This window comes from Heterodontus francisci, chromosome 2, assembly GCF_036365525.1.
Source record: "Heterodontus francisci isolate sHetFra1 chromosome 2, sHetFra1.hap1, whole genome shotgun sequence".
In the NCBI taxonomy this organism is placed as follows: domain Eukaryota; kingdom Metazoa; phylum Chordata; class Chondrichthyes; order Heterodontiformes; family Heterodontidae; genus Heterodontus; species Heterodontus francisci.
Window position 1 is genome coordinate 170,561,832 of NC_090372.1, and position 17,944 is coordinate 170,579,775.

Genomic DNA, 17,944 nt, shown 5'->3' on the forward strand with positions numbered 1-17,944 from the left:
AACTGAAGGAAATCTGTATTAGTAAAAAAATAGTGCTAGGGAAATTAATGGGTTAAAGGCTGACAAATCCGCAGGGCCTGATAATCTATATCCCAGAGTACTAAAGGAAGTGGCCCTGGAAATAGTGGATGCATTGGTGGTCATCTTCCAAAATTCTATAGACTCTGGAGCAGTTCCTACGGATTGGAGGGTGGCAAATGTAACCACACTATTTAAAAAAGGAGGGAGAGACAAAACAGGGAATTACAGATAGTTAGCCTTACATCATCAGTGGGGAAAATGCTAGAGTCTATTATAAAGGATGTGATAGCAGAACACCTGGAAAACATAAACGGGATTGGACAAAGTCAGCATGGGTTTACGAAAGGGAAATCATGCTTAACAAATCTACTGGAGTTTTTTGAGGATGTAAATAGTAGAATAGATAAGAGAGAACCAGTGGATGTGGTGTATTTGGATTTTTAGAACGCTTTTGATAAGGTCCCACGTAAGAGGTTAATGTGCAAAATTAAAGCACATGGGATTAGGGGTAATATACTGTAATATACAATTGAGAATTGTTTGAAAGACAGGAAACAGAGAGTAGGAATAAACTGATCTTTTTATGGGTGGCAGGCAGTGACTAGTGGGATACTGCAGGGATCAGTGCTTGGGCCCCAGCTATTCACAATATATATGAATGACTTGGGTGAGAGAACTAAATGTAACATTTCCAAGTTTGCAGATGACACAAAGCTGGGGGGGTGGGGGGGGGGGGCGGTGAGGGGAGGTGAATGTGAGCTCTGAGGAGGATGCAAAAAGGCTCCAATGTGATTTGGACAAGTTGAGTGAGTGGGCAAATGCATGGCAGATGCAGTATAACATGGATAAATGTGAGGTTATCCACTTTGGTTGTAAAAACAGAAAGGCAGATTATTATCTGAATGGTGATAGATTGGGAAAGGGGGAGACGCAACGAGACCTGGGTGTCCTTGTACACCAGACGCTGAAAGCAAGCATTCAGGTGCAGGAAGAAGTTAGGAAGGTGAATGGTATGTTGGCCTTCACTGCAAGAGGATCTGAGTACAGGAGCAAGGATGTCTTACTGCAGTTATACAGGGCCTTGGTGAGACCACATCTGGAATATTGTGTGCAGTTTTGGTCTCCTTATCTGAGGAAGGATGTTCTTGCTGTGGAGGGAGTGCAAAGAAGATTTACTAGGCTGATTCCTGCGATGGCAGGATTGACGTATGAGGAGAGATTGGGTCGACTAGGCCTATATTCACTAGAGTTTAGAAGAATGAGAGGGGATCTCATAGAAACCTATAAAATTCTCACAGGACTCGACAGGCTAGATGCAGGGAGGATGGTCCCGATGGCTGGGGAATCCAGAACCAGGGGTCACAGTCTCAGGATATGGGGTATGCCATTTAGAACCGAGATGAGGAGAATTTTCTTCACTCAGAGGGTGGTGAACCTGTGGAATTCTCTACTGCAGAGGGCAGTGGAGGCCAAGTCATTAAATATATTCACGAAGGAGATAGATATATTTCTTAATGCCGAAGAGATCAAGGGATATGGGGAGAAAGCAGGAGCAGGGTACTGAATTAGACGATCAGCCATGATCATTTTTGAATGGCGGAGCAGGCCCGAAGAGCTTAATGGCCTACTCCTGCTCCTATTTTCTATGTTTCTATGTTTGCCTGTTCATCCTCCTGATTGAAACTGTAGGAGCTTTCGGAACATCCATTAACATTTGATACTGTCATAATCTGTAATTCCTGCTTTCAGTAATCTTGATCTTTGCAGAATGCAAAAGATACATTTTCTCTATATAAATATTGTATTAGCATCTTTAAGCACTCTGTGTTCTCAAGATAAAGCACTTGTCTCATTCTAGGATGTCAGTATTGTTGAAAAGGGCTTTGGAGTCCTAAAACAAGGACAGGATCCTAATTGGCATCCTTCAATATGTGTGTTCCACTTTCCTGTGGGTTAAATGGGTGGCTAAAAGAAGCCCCAATTCAAATGACAACAGTGGAATTCTGTGCACAAAATGGGAGTGTCCCTCTATTCCAGTGCTTCTGATGAGTGCAAAGTGAGGGCCAGTATCATGACAGGAGGTTACTCTTGTGCTACAAGATGCTTTGTAATGGGAGGAAGGTTTTATTGGTGTATTTCTGGAACCTGGAATGCTTAGTTGTGCCAATGTGCCAGTGGCATGGTGCTCTGAGGGAGAAAGGCAGCGTTCTGGCATGTGTTGTTGTCTTGGAAGACAGCAGATCTTAGGCAGGTTGACTCTAGCCATTGCGATTTTCTTTCTTTTGGGCCTCCTTATCTCGAGAGACAATGGATACGCACCTGGAGGTGGTCAGTGGTTTGTGAAGCAGCGCCTGGAGTGGCTATAAAGGCCAATTCTGGAGTGACAGGCTCTTCCACAGGTGCTGCAGAGAAATTTGTTTGTCGGGGCTGTTGCACAGTTGGCTCTCCCCTTGCGCCTCTGTCTTTTTTCCTGCCAACTACTAAGTCTCTTCGACTCGCCACAATTTAGCCCTGTCTTTATGGCTGCCCGCCAGCTCTGGCGAATGCTGGCAACTGACTCCCACGACTTGTGATCAATGTCACACGATTTCATGTCGCGTTTGCAGACGTCTTTATAGCGGAGACATGGACGGCCGGTGGGTCTGATACCAGTGGCGAGCTCGCTGTACAATGTGTCTTTGGGGATCCTGCCATCTTCCATGCGGCTCACATGGCCAAGCCATCTCAAGCGCCGCTGACTCAGTAGTGTGTATAAGCTGGGGGTGTTGGCCGCTTCAAGGACTTCTGTGTTGGAGATATAGTCCTGCCACCTGATGCCAAGTATTCTCCGAAGGCAGCGAAGATGGAATGAATTGAAAAACGTCGCTCTTGGCTGGCATACGTTGTCCAGGCCTCGCTGCCGTAGAGCAAGGTACTGAGGACACAGGCCCGATACACTCGGACTTTTGTGTTCCGTGTCAGTGCGCCATTTTCCCACACTCTCTTGGCCAGTCTGGACATAGCAGTGGAAGCCTTACCCATGCGCTTGTTGATTTCTGCATCTAGAGACAGGTTACTGGTGATAGTTGAGCCTAGGTAGGTGAACTCCTGAACCACTTCCAGAGCGTGGTCGCCAATATTGATGGATGGAGCACCTCCGACGTCCCGCCCCATGATGTTCGTTTTCTTGAGGCTGATGGTCAGGCCAAACTCATTGCAGGCAGACGCAAACCTGTCGATGAGACTCTGCAGGCACTCTTCAGTGTGAGATGTTAAAGCAGCATCGCCAGCAAAGAGGAGTTCCCTGATGAGGACTTTCCGTACTTTGGACCTCGCTCTTAGACGGGCAAGGTTGAACAACCTGCCCCCTGATCCCGTGCGGAGGAAAATTCCTTCTTCAGAGGATTTGAACGCATGTGAAAGCAGCAGGGAGAAGAAAATCCCAAAAAGTGTGGGTGCGAGAGCACAGCCCTGTTTCACACCACTCAGGACAGGAAAGGGCTCTATATTCCCACAACTTTTGATTCCAGTTCTGTCTCTCCTAGAAAACCAAAAACTATGTAAAATAATCCTGCATCCCTCCAAACACCTCTAGTTTCATTCATATGTCCATCCAGGTTGACATTTTTATAAAATCATAAAATGGTACATCACATTCAGTCCATTGTACCTATGCCAGCTCTTTGAAATAGTTATCCAATTAGTCCAACTTGCCTGCCCATTCCCCATAGGCCCACAAAACTTTCCCCTTCAAGCACTTATCCAATTCGCTTTTTAAAGTTATTATTGAATCTGCTTCCACGATCCTTTCAGGCAGTGCATTTTCTAAAATGTTATTCACAATTTCTCTTCAGCAATATAGCCAACTTAAATCATATCAGAAAACAATTTTTGGCTCCTGGGCACTATGGCATGTGAACAGCAATCAGTCACTAAATAACCTGTTGAAGGAGTTAGCCTCCCAGCGGGCAAGTTTCTTTGTCAAAGGTCCTCAACTGAGACTGAATTAAGCAAATAGTGTTGAGTAAGCCTGGTATGCAGGACTGTACTTAAATGCCTGGAATATCAAGGTGACTGGAACATTGCAAGATGCTCGGTGTAGCTCATTACATCAAAATAAAGGCAGATATTCATAGCATAGCTGATGAGGACCCTCTGAGATTCTAGACAACAACTACTAGAAGGCATCTAGCAATGAGAATGTGCACTTATATATCCAGGGGTACCATGACTGGATGGCAAAGAGACAAGTCGAAGTTCTACACCTCCAACTGGTAGAACCACTGTTTGATGGGGTATACTTTGTATGCATATTGTGGTGAAGATATGGTGGCAATGCAGTCACATTTTTGTATCCCTTTTTCTCGCAAAATGGAAGTCACTTATTCTTTTCCTATCTTTACAACTGTTCCCCTGAAAATAAAAGCTTTAAATTTAAACAAATTAAATCATCATTTATCAAAAGGAAAATCCGAAATAAAAACAGAAAATGTTGGAAATGCTCAACAGGGCAGGCAGCATTTGTGAAGAGAGAAACAGATGTTTCAAGTCGATGACCTTTCATCTGGTCATCTACCTGAAATGTTGGGCTGGATTTTGTTCCCAGCTCGACGTCGGGTTCCATGGCGGGGAGGGGTAGCCAGAAAATCAGAGTGGCAGCAGCTGCCACAGAACCCGATGCCAGAATTGCAGGGCCCCATCTTCCCGGCGGCAGGGAAGCTCCATGGCTGCCCCTCTGCCGCTCTGCGACGGGACCCGAGTTAGCATATTTAAAATTACATATTTGCATGAATTAAAATCTAAACCACAACGATCTGAAGGTAATTCAGTTCCTGATCCGCAGCACGACGTGCGGCACTCATGCACCTTCACTTTCCTGTCCAGGCGCCACCGAGGTGGGGAAGGGGTGAACTCTGCACTCTAATGGGTGGGGGGGAAGGGGTGAACTCTGCACTCTGATGGGTAGTGGGGGGGAAGGGGTAAACGCTGCACTCTGATGGATGGGGGGGGTGGACGGGAGGGGTGACCTCTGCGTTATGGTGTACTATTTGCAGGGCTGGAAGCCTTTTAAAAATGGCACCAGCACCAGCTCCTTCAACAGGTGATGCTGTGAATGGCGTCGCTGAGGCCACCCCCGTCACGTGATTGGAGGGGACAGCCACCATGAATATGTAAAATGGCTGCCCGCCGCATAATTGCGCCAGCGCGGGTCCCATGGGGGACAGACGCCATGTTCCGCATCTGCCGCCACAATACAAAATCCAGCCCGTGAACTCTATTTCTCTCTCCACAAATGCTGCCCGAGCTGCTCAATATTTCCAGCATTTTCTGATTATTTCAACATTTATCAGCCTTACTATGTGAACTATAACAACAATTAAATCCTCAATCATAAGATACTTTTAGGCTTAGATGTGCTATAAGGGGCATATAGCTGTTATTGGGGACCTTCTTGGAACGCTGTCCTGCCAGAAAACTAGAAAGGATTCATTCTTTGAGATGTTAAATCACTGCCCCACTACTCTACTTTAAATTCAAGTTCATATATGAATCTGGATGACCCTGTTTCTTCTTATATAGCTAATCTTGATAAAGAGCTTTAGAATTTAAAAATTTAACTCATGTTGAAATTATACATGGTCAAGAATGTGGGTAAACTGTTTTCACACCTTTGCCAAAGGTTCTTCTCTATCTAAAGGAGGCCTGTTGAGTGGTTTGGAATAACTTTCCCTCTGATAATTTTTAGTCTCTCTGAGAAACCCTTAGGGGTGTAATTTTATGCTATCCCCGCAGCAGATTTGGAGGCAGGGAGAGCATAAAATTGGATGGTATGGTGACGGGGTGTTCCCGCCACCATCCTGCCTCCTCCAAAATTTAGTCTGAAGTGGGAAGGCCTCTAAATGGCCTTCTTGCCCCGCCGCCAATTGAGGTCCTTAACTGGACAATTAACCCCCAATTAAAGGCCTCTTCCCACCGTAGCCGCTATCAGCTGTGTGGGCTGCTTCTCGGCTCCAGCAGGGGTGGGGGGAGGTCCCTCGTTTAAAGGCACTTAGTACCTTAATAAGAGACCTGGCATCGGGAAGGGGAGGGGGGGGGGGTTGCCGCTGAGTGTCACCTCCCTTGTCCTTGCTGCCGACCGACCTCTCTGGCGCCCCCATCTCGTGAGACCCCCCCCCCCCCCTCCCGCCCTGACCTATCTGAGGCCTGGTTCCATCTCCTCGGCCTCCGGTTGGTGCTTCTCTGGTAGCATCCGCCGCCTCCGTGGTGGCGCTGCAGCTGCCAGCTTCTGATTCTAAGGGTGGGACTTCCAGCGATGGGGCCTTGATGCTGTGGAAGGCCTGCTGCTGTCCTCTTAAGTGCCTGTTTGGCACTAGATTCGGTGGGCCTTCCAGAGAAGAGGCCATGCGGGGATCTCGGCATTGCTTTCTCCGGATGTCGAGACTCCCGCTGCCAGAATAAAACTCCCCCCTTAGTCTCTGCTTGGTAGTCAACATAGCAATGTGACCAAAAATGGTTACTTGCTGTGTGGAAGAAAATAGTGAAAAACATCTTAATATTAAATGCTGAGGCTCCAATGTGTTGTGCTACGGAGCTACATGAATCACATATCATTCTAGTTACCTCTCTATAAGTTCTCTTTGATTTCTCTCTATCTTCTTGAGCTTCTGTAAATCTTCAATGACTTGGTTGCGATTCACAGGTTCATTTTCCTTCCATGAAGAAACATGAAAATGAAAAACAATTATTTTCTAACAAGTTCTCCAAAATTCTTGCAAGCTATACCCATAAGCTTTTATTTTTGTAAAATTAATAACACTAAACATTATTATAGGATTTAGAACAATATCTATATTTTGGAGGAAGATTTTCTCTCCATACTTTTGTAACAAAAATGGAAACTCATTCTTCAACATACGATTTTGTTACACATAGTGCACATAGGCAATCTCTCCCCTTTATTCCTAAAGCAAACCAATCTGTTAATAGAAAATATATGTTTTATTACCTGCACTGCCACTAAGCAAGCTTCCTTTTCCACGCTAGGGATTTCTTTCTGCACTGAAGAGATTTCCATCTGTTGAGTTAATAGAATTTCCTTTTTTTTTAATGATTCAGCCAGCTCTTTAGAAGTTTGCTCCTTCTGTTCCATCTGCATTGAAGGAAACAGTGAACAGTGAAATGGTGAATTTAGAAATAATCAGAACAAATGAAACGAGTTATCAGCGCAGGACAAAAAACTTCACAATAGGCTACTATTACTCAATAACCAATTGATAGTACATGAAAGAAATCATCAGTTGCAATTCTCCTTTTACATTGTTACAGAATTTCCATTTTTTGTGTTACAATCTATATTTTTAAAAACTAAAAAAAAAAGGATTTCATGGACATCAAAGCATCTGGAAATAGCAGAACTTTATGGATGCTTTGAAAAAAGAAAGTTCAACAAGAGGTTCCTGTTTTGACCAGTAAACAAATACTGGAAAACAGGTGATTTCAAGTAAGCACCACAGGGGGTTGACTTAAGAGCTATGCTTTGTTGTGACAAGAAAGAATTTATGACTAGCAGGAGACTTGCTTGGAAAAGTAGTTTCATTTTGAACTGTTAAAAGCCATTGGCGTTGGACTAAAGCAGACAATTGGAATTTGAGAAGGACCTGCCAGGTGTTCAGAAAAAAAGCTATTAAATCTTTGAAGAATCCCTGCTCTTGAAAATCAAAAGCTTGTATGAAGTGGTACCGTTGCCTCCTATATTTTTGAGAAATTCTGAATATTTGCAGAAACCTTGCATCTTTGAAAGGACTTCTCTTTGAATGTGTTTGAGAACTGAAACTCTGTTGCTGCACACCTGCTGTAAGACCTATGTGAAGCCTTCTGCAGTTGCATTTCTTTGAATGCCTACCCAGACTGTTCAGCAACCTCGCCTGGAAAAATTCCAAGTGGCAGCCAACTATTTGACTTTGGGACATCTTGCCAAAACACTGGATGTCCATCTCTTCTCTTCAGTAAAAGTTATTTTTTTATTCCTTTTATTTCTTTGTAACAGCTGTAAACAAAAATCCCTTTTCTTCCTGGTTAATCAGTTTTTGGATGTATGCGCGTGTGCATGAGGGCTAGGAGGATAATACAGGTCAATTCGTGTATATATATTTACATCATTATTGGTAAAGACTTTGTTTTATAATGAACAGACAATTTTGTTGTTTATTCAAGAAACCTAGTTGGTGTGCTTTATTCTGGGGACAAATAGAGTATCTAATTGGCTGTTTTGGTAAGTGGAAAAATTTATTGATATGCAACAGGCAAGGTACAGGCCATACTCAACCAGCCCATGCTTGCAAAACTCAAAACACTGTGTCCAACATTAGATGTGATTCCGCGATTGGACAACACTTATCAAATAATCCTCAGTGTGCTAAGAATTACACTGACAAACAATTTAAGATTGTCAGTAGGGCTCGCAGAGTGGTGCATATGCATGTACTGGAAGCTGCATATATTAATACACAGGGTCCTGTTCTTTGCAGACAGAAAGAACATGTACAAACATTGCACCTGTTTCAGCTAAACAAAATAAGTGACAGCCATTCGCTGGTTCATTCCTCAGGGCAATGCCTAGACCAATCAGTCAAGCTGCCTGGTTTAAATTTCAAACAAAGCTTGGCAGTTAACTGTCAGTCACTGTAAACTGATGCATTCTCCATGGCAAGTCTTCTACCAATCAGAGTTTATTTGCCAACCAATCAGCACTCTCTTCTCATACAGTATAAAGTTGTTGTTTTCCCTTACATTGGTATTCTTGCGCATTGTTCTGATGAGTGCAAGATGAAACGCTTCGACAACATGTCTCCATTTTCAGCAATACTCAAGTTCTGTACTACCAAACTACTTCTGTACTATTTAATTTAACTTTTCTTAACATTTTCATTGAACAAGTGGTTAAGGTGAACTACCATGCCCTTGTGTTAAAGGGGCAAAAATTATCAAGGACTTTACTTTTGACTATTATTCAGCATCCCCTGTTGCATGTGAGGACATTGGGTGAAGACAGGATTGATTTTGGCTGTGATGGCGAAATAACCTGCTCATTGACCCTGAAATTATACTGTGGGATACCAGCATATGAAACCATTTAAAATAAATAGTTTGATGCTTTTGTTAAAATGGCAGAGTAAGCAATTTCATACAATCACATTAAAGGCCTGGATTTGCCTGATTCTGTCCCTACAATTAAAGCAGGAATATCATCTACCCCACCCATCCTCCTATTACTTCAAGAAAATTTCCTGGGTTCTTCCACTCGATCCTATCCTTTCATTTGCCACATTTAAGAGCGTTTTTGCCACTTTCTTGGGCCTATCCCCATGGTTCACATGGCAGACCCAGGGAATGGCAAATTGGTAGGAAATAGGCTTGAAATTTGGGTGCCACGCTCTGCTGAACTTTGCATGCAGTGAGCAGGGAAGAGGTGGCCTGTGGCAGTCATAGTCAGGTCAGGGAAGAAAGATTCAGCTCCAGTTGGTGATGTGGCATTGGACCTAACTGCATAATGTCACCCCATTTTCCACTGCAAGCCTGCCCAATTTGGTGTGGAATAGCAGAAGAAAATCCAGGCCTTAGTATTTGCATACTAGTATTTCACAGTAAGGTTGCCAACACCCCAGGATTGTCCTGGAGTCATCAGGAATTAGAAGTTAATCACCAGGATGCTATTACTAGCAACCAAGGAGAAAAATCATTGGGCCATTAAAAACATTGGGGGATAAATTTAATACTCCCCAAAAACAGGTGCAGGGTTCCGAAGAAGGGTCACTGACCCGAAACGTTAACTCTGCTTCTCTTTCCACAGATGCTGCCAGACCTGCTGAGTGAATCCAGCATTTCTTGTTTTAGTTGCAGGGATCACATTGTGGGATTAACCGGCACCCGTGGTTTTCTGATGCAAGCAGCACACCAACTTTGAGCTGCCCGCTAATTTATAGGATTGCAGTGTGTAGCTAGCACTAACCATGCTGTTGCATGGTTTCACATCTCAGTGACCTCGGAAGGGTCACTGACCCGAAACGTTAACTCTGCTTCTCTTTCCACAGATGCTGCCAGACCTGCTGAGTGGTTCCAGCATTTCTTGTTTTTATTTCATACCTAACATTCATAGCTTCAACTGACTGTCACACCCTTAGCACTACTGCAAGCCTTACACCCACATCTCATGGCTTGCACACACAGCCAGTTATTCAATATATGACATATGACCCAACAGATTTCACCACACTAACTGACACAGTTCCCCCTCTCTTGCAAGACAAGGTGGTGCACAATCAACTCACAAGGTGAGGTGAGAGTGACTGCCCTTGACATCAAGGCAGCATTTGACCAAGTATGGCATCAAGGAGCCCTAGCAAAACTGGAGTCAATAGGAATCAGGGGGAAAACACTCCACTGGTTGGAGTCATACCTAGCGCAAAGGAAGATGGTTGTGTTTGTTGGAGATCAATCATCTCAGCTCCAGGACATCACTGCAGGAGTTCCTCAGGGTATGGTCCTAGGCCCAACCATCTTAGCTGTTTCATCAATGACCTTCCTTCAATCCTAAGGTTAGAAGTGGAGATGTTCGCTGATGATTGCACAATGTTCAGCACCATTCGCAACTCCTCAGATATTGAAGCAGTCCATGTAGAAATGCATCAAGACCTGGATAATATCCAGGCTTGGGCTGATAAGTGGCAAGTAACATTTGAACCACACAAGAGCCAGGCAATGACCATCTCCAACAAGTCAGAATCTAACCATCTCCCCTTGACGCTCAATGACATTATGATCGCTGAATCCCCCATTATCAACATCCTGGGGATTACCATTGACCAGGAACTGAACTGGAGTAGCCATATAAATACCGTGACTACAAGAGCAGGTCAGAGGCTAGGAATCCTGTGGCGAGTAACTCATCTCCTGACTACCCAAAGCCTGTCCACCATCTACAAGGCACAAGTCAACAGTGTGATGGAATACTCTCCATTTGCATAGATGGGTGCAGCTCCAACAATACTCATGAAGCTCGTCACCATCCAGGACAAATCAGCCCACTTGATTGGCACGCCGTCTACAAACATTCACTCCCTCCACTACCGACACACAGTGGCAGCAGTGTGTACCATCTACAAGATGTACTGCAGCAAAGCACCAAGGTTCCTTAGACAGCATCTTCCAAACCCAAGACCTCTACCACCTAGAAGGACAAGGGCAGCTGATGCATGGGAACACCACACCTGCAAGTTCCCCTCCAAGCCACACATCATCCTGACTTGGAACTATATTGCCGTTCCTTTCCTGTTGCTGGGCCAAAATCCTGGAACTCCCTTCCTAAGAGCATTGTGGGTATACCTACCCTACGTGGACAGCAGTGGTTCAAGAAGGCAGCTCACCACCACCTTCTCAAGGGCAATTAGGGATGGGCAATAAATGCTGGCTTAGCCAGCGATGCCTACATCCCATGAAGGAATATAAAAAACAACCGGAGGCAGCAGGTATTAGCCAGCACAGCTGTATGTCCATACCCTAATGGGGACACAGTGCACAGCATCATTAGCGGATGATAGTATTCTCAAATCTAATCCTCCTTTTCACATCCCACATCCCCCTCATGCCAGAAAATCTTCTGATTTAGAAGCTGAAGATGGGTTTAAGCATGCACCTCTTACTTTATCTCCCACCCTACCCTCACCACAGCCCTACCCCTTGTCCCTTTCTCCTTTCAGAGACTCAAGAACTGCAACCTGATGAGGCCATGGTAGAATAGAAAGAGGTGGAAGAGCAAGAAGACAGTGATGAAGAAGAAACGTGGTCATTCTCTCCCACAGCCATCAGCTCAGATCTGATACTGCACATAATTTACAGGATAGTTTAGAGGTGTGATCTGTATGTGTTGAGACACCGAGCACAAGTGTCAAATCCCCAGAAAGCAAGGTCGCACATGAGTTCTGCTGCAGAGGACTCAGATGAGCAATTTGATGGGGCAGATTACAGAAGAAGGCTGATGAGTATGTGCAATGAATTGTTTGGTGCATTGATACGCTTGCCTGAAAGCTTGCATGCTATGCGGAGAAGCATGGATGAGTCTGGCACCAATTTTTTATAGGGCTTTGCACGGAGTTTGGAGCCCATCCTTTCCAGCACAGAAGTGGTGGCCTACCCCATTAGCACACTTATAAACCCAACCGTGATGTAGCTTTTGATGGCCAAAGTCTCAGCTTCCAATGCAGCAAATACAGAAGCCACCCAATGTCTGGAATGCTGCAGTGGAAGCTCAGACTTCTGTCATGCAAGGTCAGCCTGTTGCCATACAAGCTCAGCCTGCTCTCGTGCAAGCTCAGCTTGCTGCCATGGAAGCACAGACCTCTGCCATCATGGCTATGGAAATCAGTGTTGAAAGGGTAAAACAGCAGTCCAGCAATCTGTTCTCCAAAAGATTACCAGGACTGTTGAGGTACTACCCCAGCGGATTGACAGTGGCTCTGCAGAGCACTAACCTACTGTCCTGTCTCAAGATGACAGCTTTTGTCCTGTCACCTCTGCCAGTCTGCCAAGACCTTGCTATTGCCTGTCAGCCAGCCAGCCTAGACTGCTGCTGCCCATGCGGAGATGCTGCAGTTCAAAAGGCAAGCCTGCAGTCTCCCCCATTGAAAGTCAGCAACCTTCCACCAGACCTGTGGAGCCACTGGGGTACCACAGTGTAGGAGCACTAAGACGAGCAAAGGCACACAGAAGACAGTCACTATAGAAATGCACAATTAATTAATTGATGCAATATGACATGATTTCATTCATAAAGCTGGTTTGGAATGTTTATTTTGTGTTGGCTTTTATTTTTGCATTTTGGATAAATGGGCACTGTGATGGTCAGTAACAGAGGGAAAGTAAGGAGCAAGATTGTTTGTGGTTGAGGAATTGGGGTTGTGTTTACTGATATCACAGACAGATAAGTTGTTCAAGGAAAGCCCAGAAAGAAGGAGGTTGTCTAGCATGCCTCCTCCCTTCTCTTCCTCCTCCTGCTTCTTAGTTTGTGGCAAGGGCTGTGCCTTCATGATAATAAGATTGTGAAGCATATAGCAGAACACCACAAGGCTTGACACTTGCTCTGCCGAATACTGCAGGGCTCCTCCACATTGTCCAGGCAGCGGAAGCACCGTTTCAGCATGCCAATGCTCTGCTCCATCATATTTTGTGTGGCAGCATGGCTATCATTGTACACATATCTGCCCACATGTGCATGGTTTGTGCACCAGAGTCATCAGCCATGTTGTCAGACAAGATATACTTGTCACCTAGTAGCCACACTTTGGTTTGTCTTGGTGGCTCAAATATGGATAGCACAACAGACTGCTAGAGAATTTAGGCATCCTGACTGCTGCCAGGATAGCAGGCATTGACCTACATGATTCGCTGCGTAAGGTCACACACCAGCTGAATGTTGAAGGAGTGAAATCCCCTTTGGTCGCAATATTCCTCAGAGTTGACATGGGGCACCTATAAAGCAATGTGCATGCAGTCAATGGCACACTGCATCATGGAGAAGCTTGCAATCCTTGCAGACACAGTGGCGCAGTGGTTAGCACCGCAGCCTCACAGCTCCAGGAACCCGGGTTCAATTCTGGGTACTGCCTGTGCGGAGTTTGCAAGTTCTCCCTGTGACCGTGTGGGTTTTCGCCGGGTGCTCCAGTTTCCTCCCACTGCCAAAGACTTGCAGGTGATAGGTAAATTGGCCATTGTAAATTGCCCCTAGTGTAGGTAGGTGGTAGGGAATATGGAATTACTGTATGGTTAGTATAAATGGGTGGTTCTTGGTCGGCACAGACTCGGTGGGTCGAAGGGCCTGTTTCAGTGCTGTATCTCTAAATAAACTACATTTTCACTCTACATTCTGCTTTCTGGCATGAGACAATAGAAAGTAGTCAGCTCTTTGTGAATAGAGAGCATCAGTGACCACCCTTAACACAACAATGGATGGCAAACTGTGAGATGTTGCAAATATTTCCAGCTCCAACCTGGAAGGAGTCAGATCTATAAATGTTCATGGCCATGCACACCTTCACAGCCACTGGCAATGCTGTTCTTGTCCTGCTCTGAGGTTGCAGATGTAGCTGCAGCAGGTGGTAGATTTGAGTGAGGATATTGTCATTGAAGCGCATCTGTCTCAAACACTGTTCCTCACTGACGTTTAGGTAGGACAATTGCTCCCTAAATACTCTGAGCAGATACAGCCTCTTGCTGAGAGCCCTTCTCCCGCTCCTTCTCTTCACTTTTCAAGCAGCTTTTCCTGCTCTGTGTGCCTGCTGCTCATTTTCCCTGTCATGCTGTATGCCTACTACTGCACCCATGTCTGCGAGCAACTGCTTTGTGCAGAAACCTTGAAGCCAGGAGCAACTCCTTCAGCACCTGCCACACCACTCCGTCAACTTTTGCAACTTTAAAGAACTCTAGAAAGCACTAAACACGTCTACAATTGCAGCAACAGCCAGTTGAAATCAATTGACAATAAACCTGAAAATAGTTGACAACTCTTTTAAATAGTGCTGGTTGGGTGTGTGGAGGAGGGGTAGGTCCTTCCTGCTGTTGAATGCATTTTCAACCATGCGTGATTGAGATGGCATTAGCTGGAGCACTCAACTCGATAATGGCAGCAGTGGTGTCAAATAAGTATTACATGCTGATCTGCCTATTCTGCATAATTCTGGTAGATGCTCACTGCATGCTAATGCCCTCACCAATATGGTATCTGGCGCGATTCACATCAGAAGTGTGTGTGCACCGCAGATGCCATTTTAGACCGCTGAGGCACTTCTTAAAAATTTCTGTTGAGCACTTTTGTTTGTTAGTTATAAAAATATTGGAAATGGAAAAACGCTGATTGAGAGTAAAGAATCATTCAATTAGGTAACAAGGAGTCTATCTGCTTTCCAATTGGCATGGGCAGGTTATGCACCCGTGGGAATAGATGTGCCAATCCACTCGTGAGGAGATCACGGGGGTGGGGGAGCTGGAGATGGGAGATAACGTGATGAACCATCCAGAAACACATCCAATCAGAGTTGGCAACCCTATACCACAGTGTTATTTCAGCTCCATCATTGAAGCTCACACTTAAACATGGCCATTTGATCATGGGACTGGAGCATGCAAATTAAAAGTAACATAGTCAGCCATAACGTTCTTGTCAGTGTTGAGAGTGTACACACAAATTCTGGGAGCACAGCACCCAAGGTGCTGAGTTTGGTAACAGACAAATTTTAGAAGCTTTCTGTGGCTTTGTTGCATAGGTGCAATAGCCTCATTATACCTTGCAGATTTTAAGTAATTCATGCAAATGATTATGCAAGTGCAGCTTCCCTGGTTGGAGTGCATAATCAGCCCTTATTAGCGCTGCTAATCCATATAGGACAGTGTCATTCTCAGAAGAGGCTGTGATGAAATAAATAATGAAGTGGAGGAATTATGACAATAAAAAGTCAACTGATAAAATGAACCATAAGAAAATGGACACATCTGTACCACAGATAATATGGAGCAGTCATCAGGTGCCCCCTCCAGTACTGGCAATCAATAAGCCTGTCTGCAAAGATGAAACTCATTAATTGTGTCTGAATTAGCTCCGGGGAAATCCCGTTGAAATTGAAAGGAGTCCATTACATGTTAATGACTCCTACCTCCAGGAATGGGACTACAACAGTTCTGTAAGACTGAGTGACTCCAAAGCCCAAATCCAGATGAATGGGTGTGAAGTAGCACCATTGTAACAGAATGGCCCCCATTCAGACACCAAGATAGCAATGGTTTCCATATCCTGGACCATTGTGTGGTCACACCAGGGGAGAGTGCCCTGTGCAACCTGACAGAGACTAACAAATGTGATGGATTTTTACCTTCCCTCTGGAGAGAGAGAGAAGATAAGAAACAACCACAGAAAGCCAGTTCCAGCCAAAGGCTGTGAGATTGGTCCAGCTAAGGAAGAAGCCCTGCTGCTGATATTATACATCAACTTGCTGCAGCAGAGAACTTAAAGGGGACCACCACCTCTGGTCTGAAGTTTTAACCACCAGAATCTACAACACCTCAGCAAGTTCATGACTACAAACATCCATGCCTGCATCTTTGAAAAGAATTCCCTCCTGAGAAGATTCAACAGGTTTCTGTGAACCACAAAGTCATATATCACTTTGGACCTTAATTGCATCCTACCCTTTTTCTCTCTATCTACCTATGCTTATGTATGCTTGTGTGGTGTGTGTGAATGCGTAAGTGAGTGAAGATTGTGAAATTCGGGTTTTGCTGTTTAAATAAAAATTTAACCTTTTTTTAAACCTCCAAGAATACCTGTCATTTGTCTGCTTATTTGAAGGACTTAAACACGATTGCTGTCAGTTGGGAGGATAGAAGTGGAAGTTACCCATACCACTTACTACCTGCCTGTAATAATGGGCACAGCATGGAATGATAGTTTAGCCTTTGGAATTGTTGGGCTTAACTACTACTTGCAAATTTTTTTTTGCCTTGATCTGTATTTTGAGTTTTGCCTTATTTTCTCCAGTTGTTGTCCTGATTTTGTTTACATTATAGAACTTTGCTTCACTGATTTTTTTTACAATAGTCTTGTTGTCAGCTGCTATTTGAGTTGCAGCAAGTAAATTTGACAGCAAGGAAATTCCTTATCTCTATTAGAATTGGCTGAGGCAACAGAGTTTTGGGAAAGGCAAGAAAAACATGTGCAATTACACGCAAGTTGGTCGACACCTAGTTGCCATATCCCAGCAGCTGTGGGCTCAGAGCTAGACACGACAAACAGAATTTCTGCAGAATCAGTGGCACAAGTCCTGTTCACGATGATAGACTCCATAATGCAACACAGCCTGATGGCAGAATAGACAAAAACTGGCAGATGGAATTCAGTATCTGGAAATGTGAGGTGGTAAATTTTGATAAACAAAATAATAATTACATAAGAATGGGAGAAAGCTGAGTAAAGTGGAAGAGCAGATGAATTTGGAGGTTCAGATTCATAAAACATGCATCAAATGGATGAGGCCATTAAAAATGCCAAAAGAATAATGGATTTTAAGACAAGTGGTATAGAAATTAAATGTTCAGATGGGCAATATAATGTTGAATCTACAGAAAACCTTAGTAAGGCCACAGTTATAGTTTTAGGCTCCACACTACACGATGTTGAGCCAATAGGGAGGGTACAATGCAACTTCACGAGGATTCTGCCTAGTATGAGAAAAGATGTGAAAAATTGAGGCTATTTTGGTTAGAACAGGGAGATAACAGGGTGATTTGACAGGCATTTGAAATGATGAAGGGATGGGATAGCGTAGCTGGAAACAGTCTGTCTATAGTGATTTAGGGGTCTTGAATGATGGGGATGTAGATAAAATATTAAATGTGAGAGACTGAAGACAAAGAGCAGCAGAAACAATTTTTAACACAGAGTGTTATGAAGCTGTGGAATGTAAGTAGTGAAGGAAGCAAAATCTAAAACTAGGAAAATTGTTGGAGCTGTTCCTGCTCGACCGGCATTACTTCAATGGAAATGCGGTATAAATTGGATTTCCACTGTCAAAGGACTTGGGAGCCGACCTTTTTTGCTGCTGATGCTATAAGTCAGGATAATGGAAACAGACTATCCAGCCAATCAACGCTATTCACGTCAGCAACTACCAACGTAGACCACCACTGCTAATTTCATTTAGGTGAAGTTCTGTGTGCCTGCACATAAGTGAAAGATGGTCTGGGCAGCGAGAAGGCAATATTGAAACTCGATGTAGTCCAGTTTATTTTTCCACTTATCAAACTAATTATAAACTTTCTGATTTTAGCATTAAACACAATTAAGTAGCCATTGAAAGATGAAACTCAAAATTATGGGTAATTTCAATAAAACCAAGAAATA

At 44.2% G+C, this 17,944-nt stretch overlaps 1 protein-coding gene across 7 annotated transcripts in view; it reads right to left on the reverse strand.

The window, feature by feature from the left end:
* c2h10orf67 (chromosome 2 C10orf67 homolog) overlaps positions 1-17,944 on the reverse strand; it is a 479,419-nt gene that overhangs the window by 66,847 nt on the left and 394,628 nt on the right. For all 7 annotated transcript variants that reach the window (XM_068051701.1, XM_068051710.1, XM_068051719.1 and 4 more), the window contains 2 exons: positions 7,007-7,150; positions 6,622-6,710 (listed from right to left, as the gene is read on the reverse strand). In XM_068051701.1, the coding sequence (XP_067907802.1) occupies positions 6,622-6,710; positions 7,007-7,150 (233 nt within the window). The remainder of the gene's footprint in view (positions 1-6,621; positions 6,711-7,006; positions 7,151-17,944) is intronic.